The 18,973-nt window shown below is 41.2% G+C and overlaps 1 protein-coding gene across 3 annotated transcripts in view; it reads left to right on the top strand.

Annotated features, from left to right (window-relative positions):
• Positions 1-18,973, top strand: part of rab3ip (RAB3A interacting protein (rabin3)) — a 52,156-nt gene that overhangs the window by 28,525 nt on the left and 4,658 nt on the right. For all 3 annotated transcript variants that reach the window (XM_073059684.1, XM_073059686.1, XM_073059685.1), the window contains 3 exons: positions 4,270-4,382; positions 14,162-14,261; positions 14,387-14,456. In XM_073059684.1, the coding sequence (XP_072915785.1) occupies positions 4,270-4,382; positions 14,162-14,261; positions 14,387-14,456 (283 nt within the window). The remainder of the gene's footprint in view (positions 1-4,269; positions 4,383-14,161; positions 14,262-14,386; positions 14,457-18,973) is intronic.

Here is an 18,973-nt window from a genome sequence, read left to right as displayed (position 1 = left end):
TCTCACCCGACCTCAGTGGAAAAAGCCTGTTTGCATTGACCTTACCTGTACCCCTCCTAATTGTGTGTATACTGCTATCAAGTCTCTCCTCATTCTTCTACACTCTAGGGAATAAAGTCCTAACCTATTCAGTCTTTCCCCTATATTACAGATCCTCAAATTCTGGCAACATTGTAAACTTTCTCTGTACCTTTTCAATTGTATTGACATCTTTCTTGTAGGTAGGTGCCCAAAACTGTTTACAGTACTCCCAAGTTAGTCCACACCAATGTCTTGTATAACTTCAGCATAACATCTCAGCTCCTGTACTCAGCACTTTGATTTATGAAGGCCAAAGTACCAAAAGCTTTCTTTATGATCCCATTTACCTGTGATGCCACATTCAAGGAATTATGGATCAATATTTCCACATCCCTCCGTTCCACCACACTCCTCTGTGCCCTACCTTGGTTTGTCCTCCCAGTATGCATCACTTCACACTTGACTGCATTAAATTCAATCTGCCATTTTTCAGCCTATTTTTCCAGCTGGTCCAGATCCTACTGCAAGTGTTGATAGCCTTCCTTGCTATCTACTACATCAATATTGGTGTCATCTGCAGATTTGCTGACATTTTTGTAGATGGCAAACAACAATGGACCTTGCACCAATCCCTGTGGCACACCACTAGTCACAGGCCTCCAGTCAGAGAGGCAAGCATCTACTATTTGGCGTCTCCTGTGAAGCCAGTGTCCAATCTAATTTACTACCTCAGCTTGATTGCCAAGTGACTGAACCTTCATGTAGACACCATCCAGTGCTTTGCCTTCAATTCTCCCGGTAGCTTCATTAAAAAACTCTATAAGATTGGTTAGACGTGACCTGCAATGCACAGAGCCATGTTGACTATCCCTAATCATTCCCTGTCTATCCCAATACTTGTATGTCCACTCCCCCTCAGAATAACTTCCAGTAACCTTCCCATTACTAATGTCAAACTCACTAGCCTATAATTTCCTAGTTTATTGCTACTTTTTTTAAAAGAGCTTTTCTTAAACGATGGAACAACATTCGCTATCTTCCAATTCTCTGACACCTCACCTGTGGCTAAGGACATTTTAAATATTTCTGCTAGAGCCCCTGCAATTTCTACACTACTGTCATGGAGTCCAAGGGGACACCTTGTCAGGTCTGGGGATTTATTCACTCTAATTTGCCTCAACACAGTGAACATCTCCTCCTTTGTAATCTGTTTTCAGTCCATAACCTCACTGCTGCTTTGCCTCACTTCTATGGACCAAATACAGATTAAAAAAAAAACATTTAAGATCTCCTCCATCTCTTTTGGTTCCATGCATAGATGACTGCTCTGATCTTCCAGAAGACCAATTTTGTTCCTGACTGTCCTTTTGCTCTTAATGTAAGTGTAGAAGCCCTTGGGATTGTCCTTCACCTTATCTGCTAGGGCAACGTCATGCTGCCTTTTAGCCCTTCTGATTTCCTTGCGCATTCTCTTGCATTTCTTATACCCAAGTACCTCATTTGCTCCTTCCTGACTGTACCTGCTATGCACCACCTTTTTCTTAACCAGGGGCCTCAAACCTAGGTTCCCTAGACTGTTATCCTTTAATTCTGACAGGAACATACAAACTTTGTACTCTCAATTTTACTTTTGAAGGCCTCCCACTCACCAAATACATCTTTGCCAGAAAACAGCTTGTCATTAGGTTGTTTTGCCAGATCACAAAAATCTCTGGTAAGCTTTTTGGTTGAGCCTTGATGTTCATCTTTTCCCTGATAAGTAAATCCCTGAATATCTGTGGTCCTTTGTTCATCTAGGAAAAACTCAGAACAATCAGTCCACTTTACCATCGGTGGCGCCCAGCCATGCTGGGACCTTTTCGCCAGTGCATATCCAGTTTCAGTTGCTTTTGATTTGGAATTTGGATCCTTGATCAGGAAATTGGGATTTAATTTGAGGTTCTTTAAGAATTCTTGAAGTAGCTAAATGTCTGACCTTTAGCAGTATTGATAAGCTCCATACACACATTTACCTCCATTGAAGACTGTCAGTGCATTTTTGGAGCAGTGCTTCCAGTAGGACGTCATAGGATTCAACATGTAAAGCTTCAGTTCAATCCAAAGATTGATTTTTTTGTGTAAATGTGGTTGTGCTTTTAGTAATATACATGACTCAAGTTCAAAATGTGTTTTAAGCTAAATGTGTTCTTGAATCTAATTGGTACTTGAAGTCTTAATTTAAAAATAGTTCACTAATGCCTCACAAGGGTAAGCCTGCAGCATTCCTGAACAACATTTGAGTCCTCCTTAGGGACTTCAATCTTCTTCCTAGCAAGGAGAACAAACTGCCTCAATTAAGCAATGAATTAAAAATTCCTTTAGTACACAGGCAGGTGCTGTGCATTCACAATTCTTGGTTATGGGTCTGCTGCAGTGTCTGTGGCTCTGCGTGTTCCATGTGTATTTTCCTTTGTGCAAGATGTAATTGTGGAATGTGCAAGACTTGAATATGTGTTGAGTTGTACTTGGACACTTGCATTGGTACTTAGGGGTTTGCACAAACTTCTTGGCTGGAGGTTAGGCTAGATTTTGATCGAAATATTGGAGCATGGTTGTCCCAAGGGTCCCCAATAAAGGCATAACACAAAACAATATGTGGGATTGACATGGAAAATCTCAGAAGCATAAGTGTGATCGGAAGCACCCTGCGGAGTATCCAGCATTTCCCTCTTGAAGTCTTCAACTGCATTCAGTTCCCGAAGTAATCAATGGTAATGAATGCAATGCTATAGGTTACTGTTCCTTAAGAATAGGAGCAAGCTATTGAGTATTTTGGGCACATTCCACACTTAGACCCCCACCACACTCTCTTCGTTGCTACCATCAAGAAGGAAGAAGAGCCACAGGACTCACCAGTTCCAGGTTCAGGAACAGTTACTACCCCTCAACCAGCAAGCTCTTGAACAAAATGGGATAACTTAACTTGTCCATCATTGAAATGTTTCCACAACCAGTGGACTCACTTTCAAGGACTCTGTGTCTCATGTTTTAGATATCCATTGCTTATCTATTTATTTGCCAATTTGTTTATTTATGTACTTATTACTTTTTGTATTTGCACAGTTCGTTGTCTTCTGCACTGTGACTGAACACCCTAGTTGGGTGATTTTTCATTGATTCTACTATGGTTATTATTAGATTAGATTTATTGAGTATGCCTGCAAGAAAATGAATCTTGGGGTTGAATATGGTGACATGTATGTACTTTGATAGAATTTACTTTGAACTTTGATCGATGCAGTGCCTATAAAAAGTATTCCCTCCCCACCCCCCCGCCGGAAGTTTCCATGTTTTATTGTTTTACAACATTGAATAACGCAAGATACAAGAGGTGCAGCTATGATCTCCAGAAAACCATCTTACGGGCAAAGTGGCAATTGTGGACCAAACTTAAATCACTGAAGGATGCTTGACAGTTGTTGAAGGGCTTGAATGCTGTCACCCCCTACGAGTGATATAGGTGACAACAAGGCTTCTCTCCCAGATGACTTGTATGCTCGGTCAGTCTCTGAGCATCCTTCAGGAGGGCGAACCACAGAAAGCATCTAGCCCAGATGGGGTATGTGGCTGAGTACTGAAGATCTGTGCTGATCAACTGGCTGGAGTGTTCACGGATATCTTTATCTTTAATCTCGCCCTTCGGCTGTCTGTGGTACCCACCTGCTTCAAGCAGGCTTCAGGTATACCGAGAAGAAGGTTAGGGTTAATACCTAATACCTGCCTCAATGACTATTGTCTAGTAGCACCACCGTAATGAAGTGCTTTGAGAGGCCAGTGATGAAACATCAACTCCTGCCTGAGAAGCAACTTGGATCTGCTTCAATTTGCCCACTGGCACAACAGATACACGGATGAAATATCTAGCCATCAAAGGTGCCTGCATCAGGAAATTCTTTATTGACTGCGGCTTGACATTCAATACCATCATCCCTTCAAAACGAATTCATTAAATGAATCTCAGTGTTGTGTATGGTGACCTATATGTACTTTAATAATGAATTTACTTTGAACTTTAAATTGAGTCTGCATTCTCAGCCTTCCAAGGAGGGTATTATAAATTTCTACAAAAATCAAGAAGCTGTTTGTTGCTTAATTGAAGCATTTTCTTTACAATGCATTCCATACAAATGATGCAAAATGTGTTTAATTTATTGCAGTTAAGTTGGTTAAAAAGATTTTTAAGCAACTTCAATTCTTTCCCTTTTGCAGCTAGCTTCTACAATTCTTGAAGCTGTGGAAGGTAATACTCTGAGCATTGAACCGGTGGTTTTCCAGCCTCTCCCTGTTGTGAAAGCTTCTGCAGTGGAGTGTGGAGGACCCAAGTAAGTTTTTCTTTGTTTTCATCACCTTGAATGCAATGGTATTCTCATTTGAGGTTTGGTGAGGGAGAAGACATCCTTCCAAATGCAATATTGTTATTCCCAATGGCATACTAATATTAAATGTAACATTACATATTAGTATGCTTTTGGGAATAATAACACATTATGTTAATGTGTAATGCACTACTTGAAGTTGAATTCACTTTGTTTTAACTTCTGTATGAATGATGCATAAAATCAAGAACAGAATGAGAAACAATTTCTTCTCCCAAGCCGTTAGATTTCTGAACTCCCTCTCACATCATATTTCAAGTGTCTCTGGTTAATCTGTTCCATACCTTACTATATTTAATATTAATGCACTTTAGTTTGTTATTTATGTGTGATTCATCTGTAGATTTTATCCTTGCCTTCATAAGTTATCATGTGCTATGTGTGATATGTCTTCTACTGTGCTTTGCACCCTGGTTCAAAGAAGCCTTTTGTTTCTATATACCTTATATGGTTATATACATTATCTACATGTATGTAGTTAAATAACAATAAACTTGACTTGAACAAAGTCTTTCCATTTTTGGTGGAAGCTGCCGATATAAAGTTTCTTTGTACTAAAGCTATATGGCTGAAGCTATAGTGACTCTTTTGTATTCTATCTTTGCAGCATTTATTGTGGAGAAGCCAATACTTTAATAGTCTCATCAATTAATTAGAGATTTCTTATTTAGAATAGTCCACAAAATTGTTCAGTATGTCTTGGAAATAAAATCCAAATACATGCCACGTGAGATTTAACTGTACACTTGTATTGTTATAATTTTCTAAATATCTGCATGATCTTTCTGCATTCCTTTCAGTTGAGTATATGCCACAGAATGAGCAATTTTATTGCAGAGCTTTGGAATAACCAGATTTGCAGAACAAATTATTTGTGAAATTAATTTGCTTGGTGCAATTAGGCAACAATAAAATACCATGGAAATCCAAAATAATGAGCGTGCCCCATAGGTCGGGCAGCCTCTATGGAGAGAAATAGAATTAATGTTTAAGTGATGGTTTTCAGAACATGGTTATGAAAGCTGATCTATCTGAAGTATTAATGCTTATTCCCTTTATAGATGCTGCCTGACTTGTATAGTGAGAAAGAAGTAGAAACAATTTAAATTGTTATGAAATAGCATTTTCAACTTGCAAGATCTTGTGCTTTTTTTTTTTTGGATTCCCTATTGGATTGAGTAGATTTTTATTCTCTGCTTGTACATAGTGAGAAGTACGTGGATGGTTTTCTGTTCTTCATTGAACAAAATCTGTGTTTTATTCCCTTAGCAAACTGAATTTAAAGTCAGGAAATGTAGATAAGTGAAAAAATTGCTTCTTTTCTAGAGGTAATATCTTGGTCAAGGTGTTTAAGTTACCTTTTTTTAAAGAAAGGAATATATTTATATGATGCTTTTTAACTTGCTGTCTAAATCACTCCAGTTATAAAAATACTGCTATCATGTGGAACATCCAATTGCATGCAGTTAGTCCCCATGCATGTTAATGTGGTGCCATCTCAGGAAATGGTGATATTTGCCAATGAATTAAAGTTTGATGGTATAATGGAGAGAACTGTATGTTAATTGAAATAGCAGTGCAATCTTTTGTTTCAACCTGACTAGATATGAAATGTGATCTCGGTTTGATGTTGAGCATCTTCAATGTAATGGCTGAATGTTGGTCTGAATTTTGTGTTCAGGTGGGACTTGGATCTACAATCTTCTGTCTGTGAGAAAAGAATGCTGGCTCTCAGTTATGATTAATTATCTCATTTATTTCACAACTTTACACCTCTATCACAAAAACACTTGCTCCAAGCTGAGCTTTGGAAACAATTGCCAGCTGTTGTACACAACAAATAATTGCAATTTCCACAAGGATCCTGGATGAAAGAGGGTGGGGGGTGTGGAAAGCATTGGATTATCTACTTGTAGGTATGACATCTGAAGTAACTAGGTCCAGTTTTCTATGCTATACACACAATGCTGGAGGAACTCAGAGGACCAGGCAGCTTTCATGGAAAAGAGTTTACAGTTGAAGTTCTGGTCTGAGACACTTCAGCGGGACTGTGGGGGAAATGAGAAGTCATGATAAGAAGCTGGGGAGGAGGTAGAGAAAGGTACAGGGTGGCAAGTGATAGGTGAAACTGGGAGAAGGGGAGGGGTAAAGTGAAGAGTTGGGAAGTTGGTGAAAGTGATAAAAGGGCTGGAAAATGGGGTATCTGATAGAACTGGGTAGAGGACCATGGAAGAAAGGGAAGGGGAGGAGCACCAGAGGGAGGTGATAGGCAGGTAAGGAAATAAGGTGAGAGAGTGAAACAGGAATGGGTAATGGTGAGAGGGGGGTGATAACTGGAAATACAAGAAATTGGTGTTCATGCCATCAGTTTGGAGGCTACCCAGATGGAATACAAGGTGTTGCTCCTCCAACCTGCATGTGGCCTCATTGCGGCGGTAGAGGAGGCCATGGACTGACATGTGAATGGAAAGTAGAATTGAAATAGGTGGCCACCAGGAGATCCTGTTTTTTTTTTTTCTGGCAGATGGAGTGTAGACGCTTGATGAAGCGGTCACCCAATCTATGTGTGGTCTCGCCAATATAAGAGGTGACACTGGATGCAGTAGATGAACCCAACAGACTCACAGGTGATGTGTCACCTCACCTGGAAGGACTCTTTGTGGCCCTGAATGGTAGTGAGGTTCGTTTAGGGGCAGGTGTGGCACTTGTTCCGCTGGCAGGGATAACTACCGGGAGGGAATCAATAGGGAGGGATGAATGGAGAAGGGAATCACTTACAGAGTGCTCCTTATGGAATGTGGGGGAGGGTAAGATGTTTTTGGTGGATTCCCGTTGGAGATGATAGAGGTTACGGAGAATTATGTGCTGGGCGCAGAGTTTAGTGGGATGTAGGTGTAGAAGGAAGAGCCCCATCCCTGGTAGGGTGGTGGGAGGATGGGGTGAGGGCAGATGTGTGCAAAATGGAAGAGAGGTGGTTGAGGGCAGCATTGATGGTGGAGGAAGGAAGGACTCTTCCTTTGAAGGAGGAGGACATCTCCTTAGTTCTGGAATGAAAAACTTTGTCCTGAGAGCATATGCGGCAGAGATAGGAACGGAGAGAAGGTGATGACATTTTTACAAGTGACAGGGTGGGTGTGCAATTTCCAGCAGTAGCTCTGCTGATGCTGGAAATCCACAGCAACACATACAAAGTGCTGAGGAGCTCAGCACGTCAGGCAGCATCTATGGAAAAGAGTAAACAGTTGACTTTTCAGTTTGAGACCCTTCTTCAGGACAGAAGCCAGATGGGTGGCAAGGTAAAGGACTGGAGAGGAAGGAATCTTGTAGGAGAGTGGACCACAGGAGAAAGGAAAGGAGGAGGGGATCCAGGGGGAGGTCAGGTGATGTCAGGTGAAAAGAGGTAAGTGGCCAGAGTGGGGAATTAAAGAATAGTGGATGGGGAGAAAAAGGAAAAAAATGAATTTTACCGGAAGGAGAAATCTATATTCATGCCATCAGGTTGGAGGCTATCCAGGCAGAATATAACGTGTTGCTCCCTCATCTTGGCACAAGAGGAGGCCATGGACCAACATTGTAGTATATTTATTAGTATATACTTTTGTTTTGCATCTTGGTGATTTGGCCTCGCATGATACCGGTTCAGAATTGGCATGACACCAAACAGAAATTTAGCACAATATAGATTGCTGTACAACATAAAACCTTTGAGCGAATGTAGCAAAGTTGTTTGGAGTAATGAGCAAGAAACTATGAAAGGTAGTTTAATGTTTATAGTTTTAATACTTGCAGATGTACCCTATAATCACTGGCTTATGAGAATGCTATTCATTGGCAAAAGTGGGTCACTGTTGAGAGGCGTGCATTTGTCTCCCATAAGGGGTAGTATTTTAATTTTGTTATATAGTGACTGTTGTATGTGGTGCCTTAAATCTTTTGGTGAAGCAGCAGTTAAAGATGTGGGATCAGTATCCCTCATTCAGGAACTAGTTTTATAATATTTGCTGCAATGATTATCCTCAACTTGTGCAAAATGTATAGATGGATAAACACAAAGTACACTGCAGATGCTGTGGTCAAATCGACACGTACAAACAAGCTGGATGAACTCAGCAGGTCGGGCAGCATCCGTGGACTGCTCATTTCAACAGATGCTGCCCGATCTGCTGAGTTCATCCAGCTTGTTTGTATGTATAGATGGATATTGGTTGATAGCAACCACAGACTCTATGTTGTGTCTCCATCTGAATGCGCAAGATTTTTACTCGCGTATGTGAAGGATGTATGAAATAAAGTCAATTTAATTGTGAAAAATGAGCATCTACAACAATGCCTAATTCAGTTGGAGCTATTGACCACCTTGTGAAAATGATCAAAAAAAGTAGTCCTTTACATTGCTTGTTTAATGAAAGATTAAATGTCCTTGGGTGCCTGAAACTGAGCAAACACTCAAATATAAACAAATTTTAGTATTTGCTATTTTTAAATGTTTGTAATTCAGTGGTAGAATTTAAAAGGTCATTGGAGTTGTTTTAATGGAAAGCAGCTTCACTTGTAAACTGGGTGAAAATTTTCTTCAATATTTATATCCTGTTATGCTGTAAAGATTATTTACTTCACTGTCAGTCTAACTGAAATAGTTCTGACATGCATGCAGGAATTTGTATGGGATAATTGTAATAAAGTGCCATATTTTGGAGAAGCTGATTTGTGAAACTCGCTTTGATATAAGGAAAAATGATTCACAGAGAACCATTTTATTAAGAGTAGATGATTATCAGTAGACCATCTATTGTAGTATAGATTGGAAACTGGATTGTAGAAATAATGAATTAAATGATTCATTCATGGGATTTAGGCTCTGTGTCAAGACCATTGTTTGATCTCTATTCTTGATTGCTTCTTGTGAAGCAATGATGAGCCACTGTCTTGAGCAGCACCACTGCCATTTTTGTTGAGAAGGTATTCTCAGATTTGACACAAGTGAATTTAAACGTGGAATGATAACTTTGTAGTATTTGTGAGACTGGCAGCTTAATGTTCCATGGTTCCGTTATTCTAGACATGATAAGAGTGGGAGGGATTAAAGAGCAAGGTGTGGCATTACTAGTCAGGGAATATGTCACAGGCAAGTGCTCAGTCAGGGTAGACTGGAGAGCTTGCCTAGTGAGGCTTTATGGGTGGAACTGAAGAATAAGAAAGGTATGACAAAGTTAATGGAATTTTATTAAGGCCACTCAACAGTCCGTGGGGTTTAGAGGAGCAAATTTGTGGAAGGATAGCAGACTGTTGCAAGAAATACAAGGTTATGATAGTAGCTGATTTTAACTTTCCACATACTGACTGGGGTCCCATACTGTAAAAGGGATGAATGGAAAAGAGTTTGTCAAATGTGTTCAGGAAAGTTTACTTAATCAGTACATAAAAATCCCAACGAGAGAGTGTACGACCCTAAATCTCCTATTAGGGAATGAAACAGGGCGGGTGATAGAACTTTGCGTTGGGGAGCACTTTACATCTAATAATCGTAATGCCATTAGTTTCAAGGTAACTATGGAAAAGTTGATTTCTGATCCTTGGGATAAGATTCTAAATTGGAAAAACCAATTTTGATAATATCAGAAAGGACCTGACAAGTGTGGGCTGGGACAGATTGTTTTCTGGCAAAAGTGTACTTAGTAAGTGGGATGCCTTCAAAAGTGTAATTTTGAGAATATGTATGTTCCTGTCATAATAAAAGGCAAAGATAACAGTTTGGAGAACCTAGTTTTTTGAGAGATATTGTGGCCCTGGTTAAGAAAAAGGAGGAGGTGCAGAGCAGATATAGGCAGGCAGGAAGAAATAAGGTACTGGAGTATAAGGTGTGCAAGAGAACACTTAAGAAGGAAATCAGGAGGACTAAAAGAAGACATGAGATTGCTGTAGCAGATAATGTGAAGGAGAATCCCAAGGGATTCTACAGGTGTATTGGCCCTCTGGAGGATCAGCGTGGTAATCTATGTGTGGAGCCAAAAGGGATGGGGAGATGGTAAATGGATTTTTTGCATCGGTATTTACTTGGGAGATGGACACAGATTCTATAGATGTTTCCTGCCTCTAGTGTGTCCAATCCCTTAATAATCTATATGCTTCAATCAGATACCCTCTCATCCTTCTAAATTCCAGGGTATACAAGCCCAGTCGCTCCAATCTTTCAACATATGACAGTCCCACCAACCCGGGAATTAACCTCGTGAACCTATGCTGCACTCCCTCAATAGCAAGAATGTCCTTCTCAAATTTGGAGACCAAAACTGAACACAATACTCCAGGTGTGGTCACTCCAGGGCCCTGTACAACTGCAGAAGGACCTCTTTGCTCCTATACTCAACTCCCCTTGTTATGAAGGCCAACATGCCATTAGCTTTCTTCACTGCCTGCTGTACCTGCATGCTTACTTTCAGTGAGTGATGAACAAGGACACCTAGATCTCGTTGTACTTCCCCTTTTCTTAACTGGGCACCATTCAGATAGTAATCTGCCTTCCTGTTTTTGCCACCAAAGTGGATAACCTCACGTTTATCCACATTAAACTGCATCTGCCCTCTCACCCAACCTGTCCAAGTCACCCTGCATTCTCCTAACATCCTCCTCATATTTCACACTGCCACCCAGCTTTGTCATCTGCAAATTTGCTAATGTTACTTTTAATCCCTTTATTTAAATCGTTAATGTATATTGTAAATAGCTGCGGTCCCAGCACTGAGCCTTGTGGTACCCCACTGGTCACAGCCTGCCATTCTGAAAAGGACCCGTTAATCCGTACTCTTTGTTTCCTGTCTGCCAACCTATTTTCTATCCATGTCAGTACCCTACCCCCAATACCCCCAATTTTCTGGTCACCTCACTACAGGAGGGATGTGGAAGCCATAGAAAGGGTGCAGAGGAGATTTACAAGGATGTTGCCTGGATTGGGGAGCATGCCTTGCGAGAACAGGTTGAGTGAACTTGGCCTTTTCTCCTTGGAGCAGCGGTGGATGAGAGGTGACATGATAGAGGTGTATAAGATGATGAGAGGCATTGATCGTGTGGATAGTCAGAGGCTTTTTCCCAGGGCTGAAATTGTTAACATGAGAGGGCACAGTTTTAACGTGCTTGATAGTAGGTACAGAGGAGATGTCAGGGGTAAGTTGTTTTTTTTTTTTACACAGAGGGGTGAATGCATGGTATGGGCTGCCAGTGACTGTGGTGGAGGTGGATACAATAGGGTGTTTTAAGATCCTCCTGGATAGCTTAGAAAAATAGAGGGCTATGGGTAATCCTAGGTAATTTCTAAAGTAAGTTCATGTTTGGCACAGCATTGTGGGCCGAAGGGCCTGTATTGTGCTGTAGGTTTTCCATGTTTCTAACTTGAGGGCCTGAGTTATAAGGAAAAGTTGAATAGTTTAAGACTTTATTCCGTACAGTATAGAAGATTTGAGGGGAGATTTCATACATATACAGAATTATGTTGGATATATACATATTATGTGTGTGTATATATAATATGTGTATATCCATACATATACATAGATTAGTTTTGCACAGACTAGATGGACCGAAGGGCTTGTTTTTGTACTGTAGTGTTCTATGACTCTAATTGCAAGTGCTGGATTCTGGAGCAAAGAAACTGCGAAGATCTTGGTGGGTTAAGCAACATCTGTGATCATGGCTGATACTTCAGATCAGCTCCTTGCTTCAGGAATGATGCAGGATCGTAACTCAAAGTGGACTATCTTTTTGCCTTCCTAGATGCTGCTTGACCTACTGTTCATCCAGTTTAGTTTTTGTACTGTTATGAGTGATGAACAGACCTGATGGACAATGGGGTGCAGAGTTAACCATTTCTTCCCCCCCCCCCCCCCCCCCGAGAACCACAAACTATTACTGTTGATATGCTGCTCATGAGAGAGAGAAAGAGAGAGAGAGAGAGAGATAAAACACAGGCAAGAACATCTGCCACAGATAAGAGGGGGAGAGAGAGACTGTTATGGTATTTTGACTCTTCCTGGATTATTTACCTTTCACTACAAGGACTTTGCTCGTTAACATTCCTCAGGAGACAGCAGGAGTGGCCTGATTTGATGGACACAGTCATTCAGAGTTGATGGATAGCTGAGACCCCGTGAGTGGGGATAAAAGACAGGTCTGGAGAGACACCCTTCAGACACACCAGTGGACACTGACTGAGTGTTGGGAACCCACAGAAAGGTGGGGGCTTCGGAGACCGAACCAGGAGATCGGTAACAAAGCTCACAGTGTTACAGCAGGGCCGGTGGGGACTTGTGTGTGTGTCCGCTCATGCCAGAGTGACGAGTCCACCACAGAAGAACGGTCTAGCTGAAGAAAAGAGGGGTCATAACTGAATGGCCACAACGATACGACGGATGAAGAAAGCCACAAAAAGGTTTGCCTGCCGCAGCTGTTGCTGTTACATCTTGCTCGTTCTCTCTCTCTCTCCAATGATTTCAACACAACAACCATAAACTACCTCAGCATGTATTAACTGAACTGAACTTTATACTTTTCTATGACAATTCACTTTCCCCTAGACATCGATAGAGCTTGTTTATTATTGCTTCTTATTATTCCTACACTTTTAGGTTTATTATTGTTAACTTGTGTTATATGTATATTTACATTATTGGTATTGTTTTGCTTATTTTACTAATAAACATCTTTAGTTTTGGTACCACCAGACTCCAACGGATTCTTCTTTCTCTGCTGGTCTGACACCCAGTTACGGGGTACATAACAGTACTTGGATTTGTTTGTTGGGCTGATATATCCAGGACTTTGAGCTATTGGTAATGAAGGCAATCTGTTTCCAAGCCATTACGTACGTCTTAAAGAGGAAGTGGGCTGAAAAGAATGTAGTTGATCATCATAAACTTGTAGTTATTTGAGGTTGGGTGATAAATACTGACTGACTCCAAATAGCATTTATAAATCTAAAAACACTCACTCCCAAATAAACCGTGATGACTATGCCAATTATTTAATCCAGCTATATCCTAATACTTAAATCTTTTGAGCACATCTACATGAAACGCTGTTGTAGGAAATAGCATTCATCATCAGAGATCCACACTACCCGTGCCATGCTCTCTTCTCACTGATGCCATTGGCTAGAAGGTACAAGAGCCTCGGGACTCACACCACCAGGTTCAAGAACATCAGAACCATCAGACTCTCGAATTAAAGGGGATAACTGCATTTACTTGCCCCATTATTGAGATGTTCTGACAATGATCTCACTTTCAAGGACACTATCTCACGTTCTCATTATTTATTGCTATTTATTTTGTTTGTATTTGCACAACTTGTCTTCTGCACTGGCTGATCGTTCATTGATGCTGTTATAGTTATTATTCTATAGATTTGTTGAGCCTGCCCACTGGAAAATGAATCATGGTTGTACAGTATATGGTAACATATGTACTTGAACTTTGAGACTTTAGTCATTCAGTGGCATGAATCATGGCTTTGTAAGGGTAAACCTATTGTTTGCTCTTTTATTTTTGGGTTAGCAGGAAAATCAAAGAGATCCTTGTTATCAGTTTTCATATGGCATTTAAATTAGTTCATTCATTCTCAGAACTTTTATACAATTGTACCAGTGCCATAATACATAGCTTAGAAGTTAATTAATTTGATAAGTCACAATTTAAAAACTACATTTCTCTAATCAAATTTCTATTTTTGTTCAGGAAATGTGCCCTGAGTGGTCAAACTAAAACTTGTAAACACCGAATAAGGTTGGGAGATTCCAGTAGCTACTACTACGTTTCACCATTTTGTCGATACAGGGTATGTACAGTAAATTGCATTGTTTTGAAATTCAAGTAATTGCACTTTACAGTATTTTAATTAAAAGAGAGCTAATAAATTATTCTGGGATGGAGTATGATGTAAATTTTTTTGTTTATTTTTAGATTATGTCTGTATGTAACTTCTTCACTTACATTCGATATATTCAGCAGGGTCTACTTAAACAACAAGATGGTGAGTACTTATTTGAAAACCCTTTTTAAAAAGAAATATTTTTGGCTATATGGAAGCTTTGCTATTTGAGGGTTTGCTATAATGATGTTTTGTGATCAAAGGAAAATGTATGTGCATGTCTTCCTGTATAGTTAAAAACACATGCATGGATTTTTAAAATTGAATTCTGATAACCATCACTGATAACATTTCCGGCAAGGACAGAAGAATGAGAAGCATTGCAATGCCAGATGCTTCCTTGTGCCTGCTCTACCATTTAGTCCGAAGAACTTGTCAAAGTTGTCACTACTTTCCGATGCTGTCCCTTATCCTTTGATTCCTGTACTATCCAAGAAAAATGATTATTCTCTCGAGTACACGCAATGAGTGAATAGCAATAACACTATTGGATAGAGGATTTTACAGATTTGCTACCCTATTGGTGAAAAAAAATCTTATTGGTGATATTAGACCTCTGTGCAATTTAGGATAGTACTCTTCGCATGACTGTTGCAGCTTGAGATCCAGGTTCAGTCTTGACTGTGGGTGCTGTATGTCTTTCTCATTAGATGGGTTTCCCTAGAGGGCTTGATCTTCCTCTTGCATTGCCAAAGTTGTACAGGTTTGTAGGCTGGTGTAGGTTAGGGCATGAGAATAGGAATGAGCACAATTTTAAATGTGTTCTCGTCAGGGAATTGCAAAATGTCATGTTTAATCTGTACACATTATCTTGCACTTAAAGGTTGTTGTCATTTATCTTCCTAGTGCATGCTGCATGTTTATATCAAGTTGGTAATTTGTACACAAAGGTACCATTTCTGATCTCCAGCAACTTTTGGTCTCTTGCCTCTTTTATTTTAAAAAAAAAAAGACTTTCCTATCTGAAGTGGATGGCTTTACTTTGCATTCCATTTGCCATGTCCCTATCAGTCTGTTAACCCTGTCTGTCAACACGTAGTTTCTCAGCATCTTCCTCATCTCTTAACTGCGTCCCAGCTTTATCAGTAAACTTTGTTATGTATTGCATGGAGTAAGATTTACAGTGTAGTATATTTAAAAGTTGTTACTGAGCCATTTCAGTAATGGTACATGCTGGACAATCTGCTGTGTGGGAGCTACGAGCTGGGCCCACCAAGTTTAAAGATGTGTGTACACACAAACCTGTGCCCAATGGTTCAGGAGGCAATTGATTCACGTGCAATCAGTCAGCTGCATGGGCACTCGCCATATTCTCATAATTGATCTGATGTGGTACATCATTCCCCCATTTGGATGTGAACCAGAGAGGAAATGGATCAAGTGAGGTAAAACTGAGAAAAGATGAAATGTCTATCCTGCTTGGTGGTGGTCAACTGGCCGCTGTACTCTTGTGGGGGGGGGGGGTGTCAGTTTCCCACTCTGTCTTCCTAGTTAGCTGAATTTGAAGGCAGTTGGTTATGAATCTTTAATTCTCCTTAAAGAAACGTCCATTGCTTCATCTACTGGGATGCTGGTTTGACCAGCAGAGAGTGTTTCTGTCGCTTCTCTGGATCCCCTATCAGTTTGCAGGCATGTATGATCCTGATGTCATCTAACAATTTGTCTGTCAGCTCAGGGTCTGCTACTTGACTGACAATGCAAGATGACAGCTTGTAGCCACTTTTGGTCCTGCAAGGTGTGTATGCGGACTTTGTCTCTGGCATCAAACCTTCATGGCCTGGTGTGCAGATCGTGTTTTTGTTTCATGTTCTCTTGCTGCAAATTTGCTCCCTGATGGCTGACTGAAGGAGGTCTAACCTGGTGCACAAGAGTGTGGAGTGGAGATGCATCTCTGCGAAGGGGGTGCAAGGTGCTAAGGACTCCTTCCCTCCGCTAGCCTGCAGGTCACCCTTGAGCAAGGTGTAGCACCTGCTTAGGCTCTCCCCCCCCCCCCCCCCCCCCCCCCGGGTCAGAGTCATGTGAAGCCATGGGCAGGTATTTTGTTTGTTTTATTTAGAGATAGTGTGGAACAGGTCCTTCTGGTCCAACAACCCACCTATTTAACCCTTGACTAATCACAGCAGGATTAACTGGTACATCTCTGGAATGTTGGAGGATTCTGGAACACCACCCACACGCTCATGGGAAGGATGTACAAATGTCTTACAGATGGTGTTGGAATTGACTGTTGAACTCTAACACCCCAAGTTGTGGTAGTGTTGTACTAACCACTATGCTACCATGGCCTTGTAAAACTTGGGCTGGCAGTTCTCTTTGAACCTATTTACCAGACCACTGTATTGACCTGAAGCGACAGCTTGGAAAAACAACTGCTGGTTTTGTAATAGAGAATTCGATGTGGGGCTCCACCACATACGGTTCATGCAGCACTGCACCAGTGGCATCTTTTTAATCCAGTTTCTGCCCAGCAGATTGGGACGTTGACCTTCCCTAACCACATGCATGGGTAAGTGAAACAGGTCCCCTGGTGAACCACCTCGGCTGTAAAGACACCATGCCCATCCATTGTACCCCCAGTGTAGCTGTGGAAGCCAGAACAACACACACAAAATGCTGGAGGAACTCAGCAGGACAGGCAGCATCTATGGAAATGAATAAACAATCCTTCAGCAGGACGGAGAGGAGTTTCGGCCTGAAACATTGACTGTACTCTTGTCCATAGATGTTGCCTGGCCTGCTGAATTCCTCCAGCATTTTGTGTGTGTTGCTTGGATATCCAGCTTCTGCAGATTTTTCTCTTGTTTGCTGTGAAATACTGAGTTCAGTTGCCATAATTTTGGGATATGGCATAAAGATAATTGGCTTACCAAGGTGACAGCTGACCCTGTATCCAGCTCAGATTTCATGGGCTGTGAATGTAACCAAGTGAGGGGGCTGGTTTAGGTGGCCCAGTCATGGTTTTGGAAAATAGAGCCCAATTCTTTGCTCCGGCTGTCTCTTTGCATTGAGTTGATGGTTGAATTATGTTGTTTTCTCATGGTACGTTGCTTAGTGAAGCACATCTTTTTGATGCTTGCAATTGGACCATTGGCAGGCCTTGCCCCATAGCAAAGGCAGCTGTGTGGAGGTTTGTGTGATCTCTGTAGAGATTGTAGGCTGTAGATCAGTATCTGCTGGCAAACATCTTTGGGAGGGGCTGAATCTGTGTAAGGCCTCCTTTGACTCCCTCCCAGTGGCAAGTTGAGGATTATGCTGTGCTTTTCAACTCATGCTTTTGGGACAGGAGGCTCTCCTGTGACTTCTCATCTTGGACTCCAACCATCAATGCTTGGATAAGCATTGCTTTTTCATATTTGCTCAAGGAAATATCTTTGTACTTGCAATCCTGCACTGCTAGGGTTAGTCTTGTGATGAAACTATCTACATTCTCTTCTGTTGCAGCTTTGAGAACCTGAAGTCTGCCTTAAAGGCATTGTTCTGTCCTCCAAATGTTGTCCACAGCCCAAACTCGCCTGTCAGTTCAACTTTGTTCTGTAGGCGTGGTTCTCTCCAGTGTATGCAAAGAGTTTGAGTTTTATTGCTTCCTCCAGTTTTGCTGCTGGTGTTAAAATGTTGGTTGGAATTTGATGTAGTTCAGGAAAATTTTCTTCCATTGCAGTCAATTCCAGTGGTTAGTTTTGCCATGGCTTTGACACTGCCCCTTCCTGTTATTGCAATTTAATATTTGCTGTACTACTGCTATAAGGCCAAGACTTAAAGTTCAAAGTAAATTTCTCACTACTCTGAGATTCTTTTTCTTCACCTGTGATGGACTGGGCCATATCCATTACATTTTGTAAGCCTTTCCATTCAAGGGCATTGGTGTTTCTGTACCAGGTCATGATGCAATCAGTCCATATACTCTCCATCACACATTGATAGTAGTTTGTCAAGTTTTAGATGACATGCCAAATCTTTGCAAACTTTCTAAGAAAGTAGAAGCACTGCTGTGCTTTCTTTGCAATGGCAGTTGCGTGCTGGACCCAAGAGAGGTCCTTCGAAATGATAATGCAGAGGAATTTAAAGTTGCTGACCCTCTCCATCTCTGATCTTCTGCTGAGGACTGGCTTGTGGACGTCTGGTTTCATCCCCCCCGTAATCAGCTCTTTGTTTCTGACATCAAGAGAGAGATTGGTGTTGTGGCACCACTCAGCCAGATTTTCAGTCGTCTTCCTATATGCTGGTTTGTCACACCTTTGATTCACCTAACGATAGTGGTGTCATCAGTAAACTTAAATATGGCATTGGGTGTGCTTCACTTCAAGACAGAAGTATAAAATGAGTAGAGCAGGGGGCTGCGTGCATAGCCTTGTGGTATATCTATGCTGAAGGCAATTGTGGAGGAGATATTGTTGCCAATTCAAACTGACTAGGGTCTGCAAGTGAGGAAATCGAGGATTCAGTTGCACAAGGAGGTATTGAGACCAAGGCCTTGAAGCTCATTCATTAGCTTTGAACGGATGATAGTATAGAATGCCGAGCTATGTTCAGAATTGTTCTTTTGCATGTGAGATAGCTTTTTGGAGGTCTGTGTTCCTCTGTAGATGCATCTTCACTGTCTAGATGTTCCAGACTTGAGT

This window comes from Hemitrygon akajei, chromosome 10 (assembly GCF_048418815.1).
Source record: "Hemitrygon akajei chromosome 10, sHemAka1.3, whole genome shotgun sequence".
In the NCBI taxonomy this organism is placed as follows: Eukaryota; Metazoa; Chordata; class Chondrichthyes; order Myliobatiformes; family Dasyatidae; genus Hemitrygon; species Hemitrygon akajei.
This window is presented reverse-complemented; position numbering and strand designations above follow the sequence as displayed.